The sequence below is a fragment of the Aulonocara sp. 'chitande type north' Nkhata Bay genome, linkage group LG7 (assembly GCF_057382095.1).
Source record: "Aulonocara sp. 'chitande type north' Nkhata Bay isolate Kocher_YH1m ecotype deep benthic linkage group LG7, A_spYH_male_GT1.1, whole genome shotgun sequence".
Lineage (NCBI taxonomy): Eukaryota > Metazoa > Chordata > Actinopteri > Cichliformes > Cichlidae > Aulonocara > Aulonocara sp. 'chitande type north' Nkhata Bay.
The window spans coordinates 31,278,296-31,298,647 of NC_141350.1; the positions used below are offsets into that span (position 1 = coordinate 31,278,296).

At 40.6% G+C, this 20,352-nt stretch overlaps 2 protein-coding genes across 5 annotated transcripts in view; both read right to left on the reverse strand.

Moving 5' to 3' along the window:
- Positions 1-6,115, reverse strand: part of LOC147325484 (uncharacterized) — a 7,355-nt gene extending 1,240 nt beyond the window's left edge. Inside the window, exons 1-3 of one of the 3 annotated variants that reach the window (XR_015130330.1) lie at positions 5,114-6,115; positions 3,296-3,627; positions 1-3,193 (exon numbers count right to left, since the gene is read on the reverse strand). The exon at positions 1-3,193 is cut by the window's left edge and continues 1,240 nt beyond it. Coding sequence is in view for 1 of the 3 variants with exons in the window: in XM_086300033.1 (XP_086156159.1) it covers positions 3,448-3,627; positions 5,114-5,674 (741 nt within the window). In the remaining 2 variants the exon portion in view is untranslated. Of the gene's footprint in view, positions 3,628-5,113 lie in introns of all 3 variants that reach the window. The other 2 variants (XR_015130329.1, XM_086300033.1) reach the window with 2 other exon arrangements.
- Positions 6,116-6,550: 435 nt separating this feature from the next.
- wdr91 (WD repeat domain 91) lies at positions 6,551-19,853 on the reverse strand. 2 transcript variants are annotated; one of them, XM_086300031.1, is made up of 19 exons: positions 19,560-19,853; positions 17,667-17,975; positions 17,278-17,414; positions 16,889-17,068; positions 16,602-16,809; positions 16,403-16,485; positions 15,391-15,500; positions 12,433-12,604; positions 11,304-11,495; positions 10,952-11,124; positions 10,800-10,854; positions 10,601-10,696; positions 10,151-10,245; positions 9,608-9,761; positions 8,572-8,680; positions 8,336-8,448; positions 8,091-8,198; positions 7,800-7,889; positions 6,551-7,695 (listed from the first exon to the last, which is right to left on the reverse strand). In XM_086300031.1, exons 3-19 carry the CDS (start codon positions 17,398-17,400, stop codon positions 7,531-7,533), a joined length of 2,226 nt encoding a protein of 741 aa, XP_086156157.1. In that variant the 5' UTR covers positions 17,401-17,414; positions 17,667-17,975; positions 19,560-19,853; the 3' UTR covers positions 6,551-7,530. The 2 variants fall into 2 exon arrangements, with proteins under 2 accessions (XP_086156157.1, XP_086156156.1); XM_086300030.1 differs by lacking the exon at positions 17,667-17,975 and having other exon boundaries at positions 6,553-7,695; positions 19,560-19,852.
- Positions 19,854-20,352: the final 499 nt, after the last annotated feature.

Here is a 20,352-nt window from a genome sequence, read left to right on the forward strand (position 1 = left end):
TGCAGTAAGTTCTGCCAAACTGATAATTGGCAGTTTAGCACACAAATATGATGATAAGCCCAATCGATCATCAGAAGATGTATGTGAGATTTATCAAAGAATTCCAGATGTACCAGAAAGTAGCATAAGAACAACCTCATTGACTTCTTACATCACAACGAGCTCATATATTTGGGCCTTTTAAACACTGGTAATCTAACAACAACAACAGAGTGCCAACTTAAACATTCATGATGACATACCAAGTGATGACCCCCTGGTAACTCCAGGAAGCGAGTGCTCAAATGCCAAAATTGCAGTTCCTCTAATGTCCACTTGAGGCTTCAAAAGCAAGTTAATCTCCCCCATCTCTCATGTTAAATGCCCAATTTTACAGTAGAAATAAACATGTTTTGGAGTCTGATACAAGAAAACTGTTTCAGTATCTGTCGAGTTTTTCAACCTTCATAACAAATGCACAACCATCACCTAGCTAACTGGAGCTTTTTTTAAAGCAGATTTGAGTGGTTAAAAAAGGGCAACAGGACTTCTTTAGGTTTCTTTAGCCATTTCATTTTTCATCCAGGAGGCTTTTCCAGTTCAAATTATGAGAAATGGCATGTGTCATTACCGTCACTGAGTCCAAAAGGTGGCACCTGTCTAAGACAAGTACTGTCAACTAGGGCTGCACGATTAATCGTTAGAAAATCGCGATCTCGATTCATACTTATGTGCGATCTCATTTCCAAATGACAACGATTTAAAAAAAAAAAAAAAAAAAAAAAAAAAAGACGGCGACGATTGTACCGCATTTTGATCCGGGACGTAATCTGCATGAAAACAAGCGCTCACTCTTCCTGCTCAACAAATGACAAGGGCGGAGCCTTATACCACGTGATACAGAAGCTGTGCCGTGTGATGCTAAAATTAGCAGGGAAAAAACAACGGAGAGCACGTCAGGGATGACGAGAAAGTGACAGGAGAAAATCCGTCCCGGTCAACCACCCAAACATCAATAACGGGAACCTTATACAGCGCTTCCCTATACACGTCGAACTCCCGCAGGCACAAAGAAATTACGGAGGCTATCACTTATCACCTGACCAAAGATATGGCTCCCATCAACACTGTGCAAAACGAGGGATTTAGGAAAATGATCAACACCCTAGACAAACGCTACACAGTGCCGTCCCGCAACTGTTTTTCTATTGTTGCACTACCTGCTCTATACACGCAGCGTCGAGCAACAGTGGAGACGGAATTTCAAGCAGTACAACATTTTGCGGCAACAACAAAACGTGAGACATTTGTTGTTTTTATGTTTATTTATTGTTTTTATGTTCAGTCTCAACTGTTACGAAGTTGATGTGCAGCTAATAAGTGCAATAAATATTTATACTGGAAAAGAGAATCGTGAGAGAATCGTGATTCTCATTTTATGCAAAATCCTGCAGCCCTACTGTCAACTACTTTATTTTTAAGCACTCAAGACTACCATGACCTGCACAACTGAGAACCTATGCAGGCATTTTTAATGCAGTTACTGACAAATAATTTGGTTTTATCTGTGATTTATTATGGGCAACCACTATACTGCAAGTGTACCAGGAAGTAAGTATAACGATATTATTATGTCAGCAAAGTGAACTTGCAGGAAGTCTTCAAAAATCTTGTGTGGTTCAACATTCAAAGGTATTTAGCTGACAATGTAATAACAGAAACAGAGACGGCTGGAGATAGCAGACGGACAAAACTATCAAAATATGTAAATATTTTTTCAAAGATAAAGCAACAGATTAAAAAGCTGCTGTACAAGAAAAATAAATAAATAAATCTGTCTGCGAGGCCTTCACACTTAGAAAAGATTGGCAAACAATCAAACTCAACTTCAGGAAAAAAAAATGAAAGAAAAAGAAGGAAAGTGCAACAGAAACGAGTCAGAGTGCTGTCGGTTACTGAATGTCTCTAAATACTGCAATACTCAGAATCCTCCGGGGTTGTGAAATCAGAGTTTTTTTGCATATTCACAACACTGCCATCAAGAATTCAATAAAGACTCACAGCAGTGCCTTCTGGGAGATTCAGTCGGCTTCTGTCTTAAAGATCACACGCAGTCATAATGCAACGATTACACTCAGTGATGTGATGTGGAAGCCCCGCCCACTAAGCAGCTCTTCCCTTTTGCAGGAAAGAAAGCAGCTTCTGTGCTTGACATCCAGGAAAGCTTTCGCTCTCGTTTTAGCTTCACCAGCTGATCTGCTGCCACAAATTTCATCTAGCTGAACTCGAGAACCGCTTACTGGCTTTTTGTTGGACTTGCAAGCAGAGCTCTGACTAAAACAACAGGATATGAGCACATTTCTGTATTTTTTAAGGCTAAAGTAGCAAAACATCTGCTGGTTCAAATATGCAAAATATAACCCAGATGTGTGCCTGTGACTCAGTGGCTGCCGAGGTCCACCTGTGCCAGCTGCCAGCTGTGTTTATGACTTCTGGGCCACATCTGGTGATTGCCAAATGCCAGAACTGAGCGACAAGAGGGCCAAACGTGGGCCAGAAAAAAGCTGATTTTTTTTTAGTTCAAAAGGAAAAAACAAACAAAAAAAACCCATCTTATAAGAAAGCTAATTTCATGCGAGCAAAGTGTATATTGAATATGTACGTTTTTGGTTTTTATTTTAATCACGTGTTACACACACCTCACAGCCAGCTGCATGTAGTGGCCTGTGTATTACTCCAGGACTCATTTCAGTGAAAATAAGCTTGTAATTTGTTGTCTGATTGCAAATAAGTGCGGTTTTCTATTAACACTTCTTATGTGTTATTGCTGTTTTTATTGTAAATTTGTTTGTTTTTTTCCTGAATTTTACATCACGTAACTAGGCCCTTTCATTTTTTTTCTTTCAATGGCCCGAATACAACCAAAATAAACTTTTCCACAGACAATTCAATGCTGGCGACTTGTTTTTGCTCCTTTCACTGGTGGGCTGTGAGTTTCAGATGGACAGCTGCAGGAAGGCTGTGACTACCACTCCCAGATAAAACCTTTTAGTGTTACAACAATGAACCAAAAAAAAGCTAATAAATTATAATAAAGATGTTGCTCTAATCGTAAGTCACGCTGATAGTGCAGGCCACCTGGTTGAATCCAACTTAACCATTATATGGTTTTGCTTGTGACGTCATACAGGTCAGCAGTGCTTGGAGCCTCCAGCTGTTGGCGGATTAACATGGAAACATCTGCAGCATGTAAATAAAACTGAGCGCTCAGCAGATCAGCAAATGTTTATATTTTCAATCTAAAGCAAAAAAGTACCTCACACTGGGGTCAGAGACGCTGTCCACCTCCTCTTTTCTTCTTTTTGTTGCTTGTTACAAGTGTTCGTTGTCACAGCAACAACATAACCATGAGTCCTGTACAGATAAACACTTTTGCATCATTTTTAAATGCTATTATTTCTCTCAGGCTTACTTCTCCTCCTCCTCCTCCTCCTCCTCCTCTTCTTCTTCCTCCTCCTCTTTCTCTTTTCCTCCTTTGTCTCCCCGTGACACTTCTTTCTTTCCGTCCTCTTCTTCTTCACCTCCTCCATCTCCATCACCATCTGCCTCATCCTCTGCTTTTTTAGACTCTTCCTTGTCTCCTGTGCCCTTAAACAATTTAAATAAAACCCATTTTACTCATCACACAGAGGTATAAAGGTTTATTGGGTATGAAGTGCAATATATTCTTATAAACTTGGAAATCTATTGGAAATGAGCCAATCCATTAGTATAAATTAGTGTTCTTTGCAACCTTCTCAGTTTTCTTTTCAGTAAAATGCATGTTTCTTTTTGTTGTTTGCATTTTCTTTCTCAACTTTTATTCATTCTAAGGTTATTATAAATTTGCTAATTTTCTCCTGGAACTTTGACCCCTTTTTTCTCATAAATCTGTTTGTTTTCTCTTGTGAATTTTTTCATTAGACTTGCCAGTTTTTGTTAACGTAAATACATTTACTAATTGTTGTACAAATTCTGTAATTTCTTTCTTATAAATTGGCCATTTAACTTTTATTCTAAAATCTAACAAAATTAATAATGAACATTTATTTGTTATTAATTATTATTAACAATAAATAATTTTATCTTGTACATTTTTTTACACTTCACATAAGTAATTTTTTTCCTCTTAAATTTGCCAGTCCTTTAATTTAAATACATTTTCTAGCTTTTTTATGAACCAAGGTTTTTTTTTCATAAATCTACCTTTTGTTGTGTTGTAAATTTGCACATTTTTAAAAATATTTTCTCTCTCTTTTTTTGGCAAATGTTTGTAGTTTACTGTAAATTTGCCAGCTTTAGCAAACTTTTATTCCGTCTTGCAGATTAACGCGCAGATTTTTCCTGTTCAAGTTTTGAAAGCACATTTTTCTTTGATGTGAATACATTTGTCCCAAAAAATGATCGTCTGCAAAAAAAATAAATTTTTTCCGGTATTTGCCAAAAAAGTGATTGCTCGTATAAATAACTTGCTGGTCTATAATATGTTAAATATATGTCAAATGAATCCCACAATGAATGATATCAAGTCATCCTGAGCCACTAACAACATTCCTGTAACAAGGCAGAAGCTACAATCAGTTTTTGGCAGTGACTTTTATATATTCTTTATTTATCCAGTAAAAAAAAAAAAAATCTCGTTGACATTAAAAATGTCTTTTGTAAGAGTAATCTGTCCAAGAGGAGACCAGATATTGCAACAAATATAATAATAGATCTGTAAACATATTTTAAGTGGACAAAAAGGACCGGATTGGTTATAATGTAAGTACAATAACAAAGATTTATAAAGATACTTAAAAAAATGTAATTTTAAAATTTTATATATAACCCCTTTGTAAACCTTGTTCACCGAAGTCTATTTACCAACATACGTAAAGATGTTGCACATAAAAAACACACGGAAACATTGGAAATTAGTTTTTGGCAGGCGGTCACGTTTTGGCACAACACCGCTCTTACATGAATTCTTTCAACTTTGTCTCATATACCTGCGCTTTTACCCAGAGGTAGCCCTGTTTGTTTTTTGCTCGTCTTTCCGTGTTTCTACAGAAGTACCTGCGCTCCTGTGTATGACGCAGGCGCTCAGGTGTACCTGCTTCACGCGGCTCCTCCTCCGGCTCGGGATGCGGGCCTTCATCCTCCGGGACAGCGCCAACAGCTTGTTGTGTCTCTGCCTCCTCTTCGCCTTCTCCGCGTCCTCTTTCCGCTTCTCCTCCGCGCGGTCCGAGTCCGACTCGTCCTGCCGCTGCAGCCGGCTCCTCTTCCTCGGCTGGACCATCCTCTTCGTGTGACTTCCGTCGTCATCTTCCTCATCGTCGTCGTCATCGTCGTCCTCTTCATCCTCGTCGCCGCGGCTAGACGACGAAGAGCTGTCGTCGCCTCTCAGGAAGGAGCGCTTCCTGCGGGTGACAGAGCGGCTGTCGTCGCTGGAGGTCCCCCCGGACTCGCTCCGGTCCCGGTCCTCCTGCTCGCTGTCGTCCTCAGGAGAGCTCTGGAAGTCGGACTGTGATCCGGAGGAGGACGACGACGAGAAGGACCCTTCGTCACTGTCGTCCAGGATGGAGGCGGGCAGACCGATCTGCCGCTTCTTCGATGCGGCTACTTTGGTTTTCCGCATGGACGCGAACATTTTCCGCTTGTACAAACTCTCCATGTCTGCACGCGGTACCGGACAGTAGTGACATGAAACGGAAAAGCGACAGCAGAACCGGGCTCGGTGCACGCAGGCTAACGGCGCAGCTAGCCTCGCATTAACGACATGCTATTTATTCGCTGAAACACGCAACATGGCGCCTGAATTCATCTTCGTGCGGAATTATTTTGGAGTCTTTTCACATAAACGGACCGTTTGCAAACGTTACACTGAGAAAATCCGCGCTGAAAAGGTCACATTTAAAGGATTTTCAGTCCCTGAAAATGCCTGTGTGTTATTGTTGTGGCTTCTGCTTCTTCTCTAAAAATAACTACAGCACGCATTCGTACACACCGCCCCCTACGGCGAAGAGCAGGCGCTACACCTGCAAACTGAGCAGAAATTATCCTAGCACTCCTAACACTTTCCACTAAATAAAAAAAAAATAGTCTGGGGAAAGAAAATTGTATACTAATAAAATAATAATATGAATCTATGAAAATAAATAAAATCTAAATCTACAGGAAGTGACTGTGGCTAACATCAATGTTAATTTTATTTATAGGTGTGGTCAGGTGTTTAAATACACTCCTCACGTTAGTTGTAAGCCACCTTCTAGTCTAAAGCACATTTTACCAAATATTAGTAGGGGTGTATGTAAATATTTGAGTCTGTATGTTTACTTTTGACCCTGTTGGGATAAGTTCAAATGTGTGCACCCAGTTCTTGTTTTTTAAAGTCCATCCATCCATTTGTTTCACTCCCTCATTCACACCTATGAGTTTTTAAAGTCATTAAAGATATATGCTGTATAATCATTCCACCCTAGAAAAAGAATTAATTAAAAGCCCAAAATTACCATGACTTTCATTCCCATGATGACTGTGTGGAAACCTATGACCACAACTGTAAATGTCACATTTCATTACATCTAAACTGAATAAGAGATTAATTAGGCTTCAGTCATATAGGTCACATTTGTAAACACAAACATTTGGAAGGCTGGGAGCGTTTCGGATGTCACTGTGAGTCATTCAGACACCACCTTTTTAAAGTGGTGTTTTTGGTACATGTAGCTAGTTCACATGCCTTTGCCCTCATTATAAAAACAACACTGAAACTAAAAAAAAGCCCAAAACAAACAAAATAAAAAAGCTAAAGTGAAAATTTACTGATTGGAAACAAAAAGAAAAGAAAAGTACAAAACTGTTATGATTCTGTTATTTACACTACACATCTGTAAGAATGAAATCAAACATAATACAGGATAAAACAAATTCAGTGTACAGTTTCTCTTGTGATAGGTCTTTTTCTTTTACTTTATTACCTTTTTTATTTTATTCTATTATTATTTTATTTATTTGGTTTAGGTTAAGGGAATAAAAACCCAGAGTGATCCTCCAAATATTTACTTGTAACATTTTGGCTCGTATAAGAAAAACTTGGACGTTTCTTATTCCAATCAATCCAAGTGGCGTCTCTCACTCATCCAGATCATTGCAGTCTAAAGGTCTTGAGATTAAAGCAACTGGACTTCTTGTTTAGGTTCTTGAAGACATTTTAGAAAGGTGTATTCAATTCTCCATGAAACGACTTCAAGTACCTGAAAGAGGTCGAGGTGCTGTTGACTCAAACACTTCAAATGCTGCTGAGTGTCTGTGAGACTGCTGAGGAGTTTTTCTTCTCCCCAAAGGCCTGAAAACACCAACAAATACAGCTTTAACAAAAGAAACGAGCTCTACGGTGGAACCTTCAGTGAGATTTTAATCCTAATTTGATTTAAAAACAGGTTTGTTTGTATCATGAAACATTCCTCGAGTCTTCCTTTCATCTCTGCACAGACACACAAGAACAGAGGACCTCCGTTAGGTCCCCAGTCAGGACTTCTGTGCTAGAAGCGTGCTCAGTTTGATTTTCCCGTCCATGGAGGCTGTCAGGCAGGTGCCGCAGTCCACTGCTGAGCACCAGTCGACGGTCACCACTGGTGCTTTATGCCCCCCCAGTGACAGCACCCTCTCCAGAGCTGACTCCCCACTGGCCAGCTGGAAGAGAGGGGACCAGGAAATTTTTTAAAATACAAAACACATTTAAAGCATTAAAGAATGCTTGCTTACTTACTTACAGACAGACATGAAGGTGTACTCACTCTGTATATGAGTCCACCGGAGCTAGAACAGGTCAGGACGTGTTGACCTTCAGAGTCAAACGTGAAGAGTCGACCTCGAGGGACTTGAACCTGAACAAGAATTATATCACCAAGTTAGAAAAAAGCACCCCAAATTGTTTACTTTGGTGATTTTACTTCTTTGAACTATAAAAAATGTTTTCTTATGAACAGAGTTTAATTTGCTTTGTAGAATTCAATGTTTTCTAGCGAGCTTTGGTCATGAAATCAAATGAAGTGCTGTCTTGAAAATTAACCAGCAGGTCTGCTTACTTGTTTGTAGCCGCTGTACCCCGACAGGACGAAGGGCCCGGTGGCGTCCTGAGGTAAAATCTGCTCCGACTGCTTAACCCCACAGCGATGGATGTTCCACTGGATAAACTGCATGCGCACGCACACGCACACACACGCACACACACACACACACACACACACACACACACACACACACTTTCTTGACTTTCCTGAGTAACATAAGGAGAACAGACGGAGCTACACTAGTTCTGGCTTTCACGCACCTTGCCATCTTCTCCGATGCTGAAGACGGTATTTTCATCATAGCTGAACTCCACACTGTAAACTTCCCCATCATGAGCTCTCCAGCTCATCGCGCTCTCATACCGCTGCATATCTACAGAAGACAGAGGACAGAAATGTATTTAACTTACTTGGGTTTTGGTAAGTGACAGCAAAGAGGCCACAGATTAATCCTCCTTGAAAATAATCTTTGGATGAATCGAGTATGAACGCAGACCAAACAGTCTGATGACTCCGTCAGCGGCTCCAGTCACCAGCAGGTTTCCATTGTGATTGAAGGCTGTGCAGTTTATGGCTACTGGTTCTGGCTCCAAAGAGAACTGGAGCTGAAAGACAGAAAGTCAGAACATTATGCTACAGGCAGGAAATAAAAAGAGCAGTTTAACTAGTTTAACTGTAACTGTCAAGGAAACTGAATTGGAGCTCATAGGCAGGCACATAACAGAGGAAAAGTTGAGTTAATACCCAAACCTTTCTTGGAAACAGGTTTCAGGTTTGCCAGAGCAGTCAGGTAGCCTGTTTAAAATGTGCAAACACAGTTTAAGCAGCACCTATAGGGCTGAAGTGCCAAAAACTGCAGCTCTAATCATGTCCACTGGAGGCTCACTCTAGCAGTGAATCAGTCCCATAGACCAGGGGTAGCAAACTCCAGGCCTCGAGAGCCAATGTCCTGCAGGTTTTAGATAACACCCTGGGTCAACACACCTGAATCAAATGATTAGTTAATTACCGAGCTTCTGGAGAACTTCAAGACATGTTGGGGAGGTAATTTAGCGATTTAAATCAGCTGTGATGGATCAAGGACACATCTAAAACCTGCAGGACACCGGCTCTCGAGGCCTGGAGTTTGCCACCCCTGCCATAGAACCTTTTTGGCGTAAAACGTCCAGCTTTACAGGAGAAATAAATACATTTACAGCCTGCTAAAAAGCAGTTTTGCCTCTAAAGGTCATAACACTACTGTGTATGAATGTGTTTATACATAAACCATTTTGACCCCCATTGCAGCTTAAAATTAAGGGTGTGGCCACTTTGATTAACACATGGTTGCCCTCTGAGCTGCTAGCTCCCTGAGGCTTCACGTCAGCTACCTGAACTGGACGCCTTGACTCAGTCTGTGCAGTTGGAGTTTATATTGCTCCAGTTTTCTGCTACAGCTGGGGTTTTAAATACACATTCTTTAAACCCAGTGGTTCCTGTTCCTGGTCTTGGACTGATGTGCAGACATATTAGCTAAATGATCAGTTAACCACCTGCTGTTTGACAGTCTTGGTGTCCCATAGCAGCAGCTGACCAGACACCGTTATGGGAAGTCGAGGAGCAGACTCGCCACTTCCAGATCGACTGTGAGCTGCAGCTGAACAGACGAATGATGAACCGCTGGGGCTGCAGGCTAAAGACAAGATACTGAAAGGCAGAAAAATACATTCTCATATGGAGATGACCTCGACTGTTGAAGACACAGTAAATCTAGTTTATGGACGTAGTTCCATTCAATTTGTAATGTAATTATAATGTAATAAAATAAAAGAGCACCGCCCATTTTAGCTCCATCACTATCGGATGGGTTAACATTAATTTTGGCACATAACAACATTACTGATACTGAAACATAACCACGTTTGGATCAGATTTTCAGTTTAGCGCTCCATAAAAACTTCTGAGTTCCTGAGCTGCAGCTTTTAGACACTTTTTTTTGTCTCAGCAAGGAGGCACTTTCATGCAATACAAAGCCAACAAAGAGGCAGAAATTGGTCCTAATTATGTTAGTGAGGAGCTCCAGGGTGCAGGTTTACCGTGGATGAGCCTCGTCGATGTTCATCTCATAGAGATTCTTCTTGGCTTCCGTATCATACAACCGTACTGTGCCAACGCCGCTGCCTAATAACAACTGATCACACACACATGCAAACATACATTTTACTGTTGGACAGATGTGTTTGGTGTATCAACTAGGTCACAAGCAACCTTGGGGTTTAGGCTTAGGGTTGGGTTTTTGTTTTGACTAGTGCTAAATAGGCAAATATCAAGGAACTAAGAGATTTTACCTTTCAAATTAAGTCTTGCAAATTAATTTTGGCAGTGCAATTGTTCTGTATGCATTGCACTAGAGACAACTGTCTGAAAACAAGTAACGAAATCCTAACCGTAACGTTAGGTGGATCATTGGTGACCTAGTGCATGGTAAAATGTTACCTTATCAGAATATTTATAAAATCAATGTATCTGAAAGTAAACACTGCTACCAGTCGGTCTGGTTTGGTGGCCCACTCCAGAGACATTAGAGGAGATTTGGACATGATGGTGGCTTTGGTCTGCATGATGGGGTTGAACGACCACACCTGACGGAGTAGGAGGGGCAGAGGAAGAAGTCTTTCATGAGTTTTCCTGTCAGTATATGCTGTTAGAATACCGTAGCTTGAAGACTATGAAATGCAGGTTTACCTTGATGACTCCGTCAACATCCAAGCTAGCGACACGGCGACCAGAACAGTCAACCCTTGAAAACAAGCGAAGGGCAACAGAAAGAAAAAAAAACTAATTAAGGCTGAGTTTTTGTTTTTATCCTTAAAGTGGGTGAATTGTGACAGACAGACCTGCAGTGCATGATGGATGAGTGGTGTTCTCCGTACTCCTCCTGGCTGAGTTTAATGAAGGGAGGTTCCTCTTGGCTTGCACCGCAGCTTCTGCTGTTTGAGGAATCGGTAGGTTCACTTGAGGACTCAATGGGAGGCTCCACCTCCCCCAGCTCCCCTTTCTTCTCTGATGTCTGAAGATAACACATGAAAGGGCTCACCAGACCAAAAAATTATTGTCTTCCAGCATACTAATTCAAAGTGCAGGTTGACCACTCGCAAAACTGTTTGAACATAGCTGACCTTTACCTCCACAGGTAAGGTAAGACTAAGGGCATCGCATTTGTTGCATATCTAAAGGATGCAACTATACCTGTGGTGGTGGTTTGGAGAAAAGCTCCTTCCTCTCCTTCTCATGATCTTGGATTCTTTTGTGTCTCGAATTCTGGTTCCCTGACTGGTTTGTAGACAGCTGGGACTGGGAGCTCACTGGTTCACTGGTTGATGACTGGGTAGATGCTGGCTTCACCTCCTTAACTTGGCCTGCTTCTTTAGATTTCACAGGCTAAAAAAGATGGAAATGATTACAACCGTAGATGTAGAAAACTGGAACACGAGTGCAGCTTGCTATTACTCTCTGAGGGAATGATTTTCAAACTTTGTGGTAGAAAATAATTAAAATATCAAATTCATTACCCAATATTTATTATACTAATGGACACACCCAATGAACCCAATCAAGCCTCGATCCTGAATCAGTGTGAAGTTTAGTCTGCTGCAGAGTCCTTAACAGACATCTCTTATTGGACAGGTTGGTTACCGCCCATTGTACATCATGAATCTTTGCCATTTCCTATCCATTTTCTATCACTAATCTGGGTCCAGATCACATTGGTAGTATAAGCAAAGATGCCTAGGCCTCCCTTACTCCTGACTTCAGCTTTTTTTGTATCTTCCCAAGCCAATTAAAAGACTTGACCTCTCTGGTGTGTCCTGGATCTGTGTTGGGAGTCTCCTGTGTGTGCCTGACACACCTCACATAAGAGGTGTCCAAATCTCCCCAACTAAGTTCCAACAGGAACAAGTCTGACTTGTTACTGACAATACAATCCAAGCTCTTACAACAGTTGTACATGTTGCCAAATAGCCCATAACAACAACCAGATACCCCATACATTTGACTATGTAGACTGCTAGGCCAACATTAGAAACTAGCATCAAAGTCCAACTAGTTGGAGACATTTCTTTATTAGGGTTTGTTAGTCTTTATCATCTTCCTGATGAGATGGTAACTCAGAAGAAGGTATACTGTCCCAAGTACCAAATTTCTAAAGTGAAGGGTCTTTCACTTTCCATATACAATCATCAGCTTTTGAACATAAGATGACCTGTCTCTGACTCACTAGTTGCAAAAAACCCAATTTTGTTAAAAAAACAACCATCCAGTCTGTGAGTCAAGGTCTTTTTTTAAATCTGTGAATTTGGCAATTCCTTGTGCTCACCTGATTACTCAGTGGGTCCTTCCTGCCCATTGCTGCTTGGCTTGGTGAGGACCCAGAGATGGCTTGCATTGGTTTCCCTGGGGCTCGTCTGCCTTGTGGTAGGAATGTTGAGAAGAAGTTTCTGGTAGGGGTGGTGGCAGTGCTGACAGCTCGCTGGCTCGTCACTAAGTCCCTACAAAGAGAATAAAAGAAAGGAAGTTTTAAAACAGCATACTACTACAGTGAATCCAAGCAAAGAGACCACAGCTATCAGCAAATGCCATTGCCATGAAAGGGTATGAGTTTTGCGACAATTTTTGGATAGTTAAAGTGAGCACAATAAACACCAGAACCCAAGATATCATACTGGCTATGCCGACTTGTCTTGATCACATAATTGCCATCTCTTCCTTTTTAAGCACATGATGAACATGCATCTGGCATTTATCCTTTTGCACTGCTCACTTGTCCAGTTGGGTGAACATTCGCTGGTGGACAGGTGTCCACATGTGTAAACTGACTGGTCTACAGCTATACACGTCCATTTTCAACAAGTAGAGCTGCACTATGTGTGTTCTGACACTTTCTGACAAAAAGTAGCATCAAGGTCTTCAATGATTTGTAGCTCTTTGCCAGCAAGCCTTTCGACCCCATGAGCATCAATAGTTCGTGGGGTTTCAATGACCGTGCTGCTGGTTCGCCGGTTGCTGTTCATTGGACTTATAGAGCAGTTCTCACTATGAAGCAACAACACTGTTTGCACCATATCAAAACAAAGGTGTGACAGGCCATTTCTGTCCAGTCTTGCTATGACTTTCCAAAAGAGACCTCTATAAATGGACCAATCACTATCAAAGATACTTAGGTCATTAAAACTTTTATATTTTCAGTAAGTAAAAAATAAGGTTAGACTTTTGACTGCCTAAAAAACTTCTTTTTTTCTACCCTTACTACTATGCTTACCAGTTGGTTTTTCAATTTTGAAGAATTTTTCTAATTCTCTTCATAACCATGCGTGAGATTTTAGTGTATTGAGACACAAATCCCCTTGTTTCAGTAAGGGAATCCAACATAAAACTGCCAAATCAAAGATGCAGAGCTGTGGTGACCTCTTCTGACAAGGGCACAGACGAAAGTAGCTTTTTTTGAGGAAGGGGGGGTTGGCCCAAAAACCTATGTGCAGTCTGAGATCCTCAGCCAAAGATGTGTTGCTTCTTCCTGTGAATAGGTGGGAGACATAGTCTTTGTTGCCAGGGCTCCTTTGCTTCCTGGTAGAGATCTTTATTGGTCCCCAGGCTTCTCAGTTACTCAGAATCAAGTGGGGTATCGTGGCTTTGTTATCAGTGATCTCTGGTCAAGATCTTTTTGGGTCTACTGTATTTTAGTTACTCCAAAAAAGTAGAAAATCAAGTCAGTGCTCCCTGGTAAAAGTCTTCATAAATCCACTTCAGAACCACGAGGATTTTGCTTCACCGGTTAGCACTGCTGCCTCACAGCCCTCACAGCCCTGGGTTCAAATCCACCATCTGGTTGCAGGCTTTCTGTGCGGAGTTCCAGTTTATATGTTCTTCCAGTATCTGCGTGGGTTTTCTCCAGGAATTCTGGCTTCCTCCTGGAGTCCAAAAACATGCATGGAATTAGGTTAATTGGTAATGCAAAAACCTTAGGTATGAATGTGAGTATGAATTGTTGTCCGTCTCTCTGTGTTGGTCCTGGGACAGTCTGGCTGCCTTTCCAGAGTTAACCCCACCTCTTGCCCTGTGGCACTATGGCAGCTGGGACAGGCTTTAGCACAGCCACGACCTTGAACTGGATAAGCAGAAGAAAATGAATGGATCCAAGGGCTTCTTGTTAGAGGTCTTCTTCAGTCCACTTCAGAACCAAATGGGTCACCATGTGTTTGTTGTCAAGACCATTTTTGTGTATAATACTTGGTGGGTGTGGTTTATCACCATCATGCATTGAATTATTCATTTGAAGAGGAAATAATGAATGTGTAATTGTCTAACAACACTTACTGCAAAAGTTAGGTTGCCTTATCATCAGCCATCATCAGCCAACTAACCTCTTAGCATCCATTAAAATAAAAAGTGTGTTGAGTTTGGGTTTTTTCTGGGTCCATTTCAGATCGGGTCCAACATCGATTCAAGCCCCGTCAACGATCCAGATGAGGAGCTTTAACTAACTTCTTAAAAGATACTTCTGTCAATCACATTTTTTTAGAGTATTTTAAAGTTTATTGGGGAAGTGTATTTGCTGGCCCGGTCTATCGATCGCCTGGAAGTTTAACAAAAAAAAAAAAAAAAAAAAAAAAAAAAAAAAAAAAATGGCTCAATGGAACAATTCATCAGGTGAATTGTTTATTGTGAAACATCAACCGCATTACAGCACACAGTTTAAATACTGCAACAGCATAAATATTTTGGCATTTTTGGCAACAATACGTTAGCTAAAATATGGTTTTAAATAGTTTTTTTTATATGGATAAATATAAAATAACTCAGTTTTGTTTGATTTAAAGTGCCTGAATATGAAAATATGAGGTTACGTCATTTATTAAATAAATACTGTCACAAAAAGTGCAACAACCTTAGTTGTCATTTAGGCCTGAACCATGCTAACATCAGTCCATGTTCATTCTGTGCTTTGTGTTAAAATGTAACTTAAGAAAACAAAATAAAAACAAACGAAACCACAAAGCTGCAATGGATAAAAATCTTGATTAATATTTTAAGGTTTAAGATGGCTGCCATCTGCAACTCACAGCACAAAACACATTAAGAGTTTCAAAGTGATAAATACAAGCACAATACGCCAGTTTTTCCATAAAAATACTAAAGCATGGCATTAATTTTAGAAATGAGCTGACTATTGATGGTTAAAAGCATCATGATGTTGGCAGTGTTTAAAAATGGACAGAATGGCAGCCATCTTTGCTGTGGTTAGTCATCAGTAAAGACAGTGATGTTAGTCTCTCACAGCTCAGTGTCTCCCAGTCGGTCCATGTTCTGGACGTATGTCGGCAGCTTGTGGTGGATCATCTCATCTCTATCCCTCTGATCCCGGCTCTCCGTCTGCAGGGCGAACAGCTGGCGAAGATACAGCAGACAGGTCAGACGTCTACCCTGACTACAGCTTAGCATGGAGCACATCACATTTTAAAACTTTGTTTCATGAAAAAACTTTTACACTTAGTCTATGTTTTTAAGTACTAGTGTCCAACTTTTTGTTAGTTCAAAAATGGAATAAACCAATCACATGGCAGCGACTCAGTGCAATTAAGCACGTAGACACGGTCAAGACGACCGGCAGAAGTTCAAACAAAGCGAAGAGTAGAAAATATCCTCTGAGTGGCTTTTCTCAATCGAAATGTCTTGCTTAGGTCAGTGCCTCAGCTACATCAAGCCGATAGGAAGGTGTGGAGATTATTTTCTAGGCACACTTTTGGCCCAATGAGTAACAACTAAATGTCACAGCCTACCTGAGCATTGCTGTCAACCATTTCCGCAAGCACAATGTAACATTTTACAATTGATGTTTTGGGACAATTTGCTATGTTCCAAAGTTCAAATCATCTCAAACTGATTTCTTTAACAGGACAATGAGTTCACTATACTAAATGGCCTCCACAGTCACTTGATATCCACCTAACAGAGGACATTTGTCAAATATTCCATGAAGAATTTAAGTGATTCTGAAGGCAAAAGGGGGTTCAATGGAGTACGGTGTACCTAATAAAGTGGCACGGAGTGGTGGCCAAATCATGGGATTAATACAGTGAGAATTAATAGGATTTGATTTGATTTTAATTAGTAAACAGAACTTTTGGAAACCCATTGAAATTAATTTTTAAGCTAAATAATGAGACTTAATTTGCATGGCGGGTGATTAAAAGTAAACGACGGGATCAGTTGTAGCTTTTTTGAACAAATCTACATTTGCATTATTCATGCAAAATTGATTTAATTTAAAATGAAATGCACTCTCTCACCAGCTGACGGAGCTGTTCGTTCTCCTCCATCAGGCAGGTCATCTTCTGGACTTCAGCATCGAAGCTGAGGAGGACAGGCTGAGGTGGGAAACAAGTTAAGGACTGAAAACTGAATTCCAGCAGATCAGTGCGGCCGCCTCTAAATTGTCAGAGCATGTTGAATATTAAGGCTGGCTGTGTGTTTCAAACTCAAGGATATGCATACACTGGAAGAGCACCGACAGGAAGTTATGCAGTGAAACCAGGAAGGTGTCAGACCACTGGCGGGAGAAGTACTGACAGAAGGCGGAGTTCTGCTCAGGGGAGGAGATAAATGGCAGGATGAACCAATCACGCCACTCAGCCTGACCCTGCAGCTCTGACGCCTGCTTCTGGAAAAACTCCTGAGTCTTCTCCAGGTTTCCTTTCTGGAAGGACGAGATAGATTTTTAAATCTTTGTTTCAGAAACACGCAGCAGGATGTCTGATTTCTCCATGAGGTGATACCTGCACGGTGTTGATGATGTAGTATCTGTACAGGCTGATCCTCAGCTTGTTGACGGTGGATCTGTAAACATCCTCGAGTCTGCTGAACAGACGTTTATCCAGGTAGAGCCAATATTCCTTCAGACCAGCCAGGTCAAAGCTCTGGACAAACTGCTGCAGCTGATCGATGATTTTATCCACCTGCACAGCACAAAAATAATGAAAAGTTATTCAGTGTCCTTTTTCTGCTGAAAGAAGAAACGTCTTCAAAAACCTGAAATAGCAGCTTTTTTCGTTAACCCTTCACACCATTGCAAGCTCCTTTCTCCAACTTCCAGATGATGTGACTATTTTACTGTGAGGCTGTGAGGAAACAGAAATACATCAAACAACGTTTCTGCCAGCCATACCCTGAAGCCTTTCTCCTTGTCAGCTTTTATGTCGTTGTCCAGATGTTTCAGAGTGTTGGTGAAGCCACGGTAGATCAGATACTCCCTCACATGCTCATCTGTCCTTTCCACTGCAGAGCCCATGGTGACCTCTGACCCTACAGGGAACAAGTCAGCGTTTATTATGATTATTCAGTTTGTGTCTACTGTAGTCATTTGGTTCTTTGAAAGTATAAAGACAGAGACATTTAACTTCAGGTTTTAAGATTATTTCTTACATACACATTTATACAAGTATAATATCCAGCACTCTGGCTGTACACAAATAAAGAAGAAGACATAAACACAAGAATTCCAATCAACTTTTTCTTTTAATATTAGCTGACAGACATTCAAACCATTGATCTCACCGAGTAGCTGAGTAATGTGTAGGTAGTGGGTGGTGTGGGCTTTAGCAGTCTGATGGCATGAAGATCAAAGCTTCTCCATATTGTTTCTGTGCTGGCAGCATATAAACAGCACACAGTAGTGTCTCCCCAATGGCAGTCAGCTGTTAGGGTGGCTGGAAGAATCTCCCGCGATCCTCTCGGCTCTAGATCTGCATCATCTGAAGTACACATCCTCTTCTCTCAGCTGAATCAACTACCCTCCTGATGGATAAGTGGTCATGCCCAGGGAATGATGCACCCTTCCCAGAAGTGCAGAGATTCCTAAGCGCCCTGAGCAGGAGTTTGAAGTACTTTAATCGCATGAGGTTGTAGAAGCCTTGATGGGATTTCTTCAGCAGGGTGTTACTTGAAGTTATCCACTTTCTCTACCTAGGCCTGATTTATACTGAGAGGGTAGAATAATACTCTGCTGTTTTTTCATGGTCCCCTCGGTTTCCTGAGTTCAGCTCAAAGTTGCTCTCCTTATACCAGGTGAAAGGTGGTTGATTTCATACCAGTGGGCAGATGCATTATTATTTGAGAACAGTCCTGCTCTCGGCACATAATTTTATGGAGCTCCAGTGCTGAGGGTGAGAGGAAGGAACCATTTGTGGCCTGTCAGCCAGCCAGGAAACTGATCATGCACCTGCACAGGTGCACAGGGATTTCTTTTTTTTTTTTTTTGCAGAGGGGGGGGGGTGCCTGAAGGGGGCTATTTTTGGTACATTAGTTTACAACCTCTGCTAATACTGAGGTTACTAAGTGTGCAGATACATTTTCTTCAGAATAAAAGTCTATAAACATCACTGCATGAAAATGTTTAGAAATAAGGTAGATGAAGAAAGGATTCAGACCACCTTAAAGTTTCCGCACATTATTTTAAGCAGACAGAATGTTCTCTTTTTCACCGCTACTCAGTATAAAGTTCCTACACATTTTAGTAGATTAAGCGGACCTATTTTCCTTATTTCTAGTCATCTCGCCACAGAATTTCTGTTTACAGAAGACAGCCAATCAGAAGAAAGGTGGCTTAAAGTAGGAGGAGCTAAAGCAGGTTGTTTGAGACAAGTGACATGAAACAGTAGACAGTAAAATTAAAAAAGGATTATTTTGAGCTGTGAAACAGGCAGAGCTACTTGAGTAAATGTATTTAGTTACTGTATGTCAGCGATTATTTAACAGACTTCAAAACACTGACATCACAATATTAACATGACAATCTAACCCACTTAATGTCACTTTTCTCAACTAAAGGATGAAGAAGGTAAAAGGTAATATTGCTCAATTTCTTTTTAAACTTCAGTAGCGTTCACTCCATTAGCAATAATTCACCTAAAACACTTCCTCTTCATGCACTGACCGCTAACTTAAAACAACATTAGATCACCGTTATGCATCCACAGCGGGACGTCGACAGTTATAAAAAAGAAAAAAGAAAGTGTACTTTAGATCCTTAAAAGTCTGAAGCAGAATATAAAGTATCATTTTTGTAAATGTAACCGTTTTATTTGGATTTCCTCCACCGCTTTTTGTTGCTAAAAACACTTCGGCCAGACTCTATTTGAAAATCTCTTTAATTGGTACACACGGCAAATGTAAGTTTAAACTCAGATTCACAATCCATCCCAGCAAACATCAAACGATGTCAACATTGACTGATTTCAGAAAATGTATTATTGTAAATCTGAAGAGACACAGGAACTGCAGTTAGCTTCATTTTAGCATCAAGTGTGCCACCAGAACAATCGACTGGAACACGTTACAATCACTATTACACAAAATCTCTCACATTAAACAGGCCAAATGCAGGCAGAATTAACATTCATTATGCTATAACATAATAAATCATAAAATCACGTCTTAACATTTACGTACCTCGGAGGAGAATCCAGATTATTTTAAATGAAGCAAATTTAAGGCGAAGTTTGGCTTGGTCTTTTCTTTGGTTTCAGCACCATGAAAGTGAACCGTCACCACCCAGAAACAGAATTGCACTTTTTTAGATCCATGAATCTTCAGAGCACAAAGCTGCTCTTCCGTCTTATTGTGAAAACTAAATGTTTACAACAACAAAGAGAAAGAAAACTCTCTTCCTGCTCTATTTTTCCTCCTGACAGTCATGTGATGAGCTAACGTATAACGCAGCCACACACTGCGCATCCTGCGCGCCCTCTATCGGTCAGCACGTCTCAATACACCTGTGCCGGATATACCAGCTGTTACCTGCAAAAATGTTACAAAGAATGTAGCATTTTTGTGTGTGTTTTCCTCTCTAAATCTCACCCCTTCTAGTAGTTAAAAGTGGTGTACGTGCTGGAGTAAAAAGACAGCTGTTAAAAGTGTTAAAAGCAACTGAAAAATAAAATCACAGTTATTTCGTCTTGTATATATGTGTCTTTAATATCCGAAAATTACTACAAACGTATGACTTTAAAGTGAAAATTTAGGACTTTTTCTTTATAACCTCTGTAAGTTACATTTTTTTCCTCTTAAATGTACACCGTTATGATGAGAAAGTAATATTTGTATAATCAATATTTTACAATATTTAAAAATATATATATTTTAAAAATATATAGATAGATAGATAGAGAGAGAGAGAGAGAGAGAGAGAGAGAGAGAGAGAGAGAGAGAGAGAGAATGCGAGAGAGAGGGAGAACACTTGAAG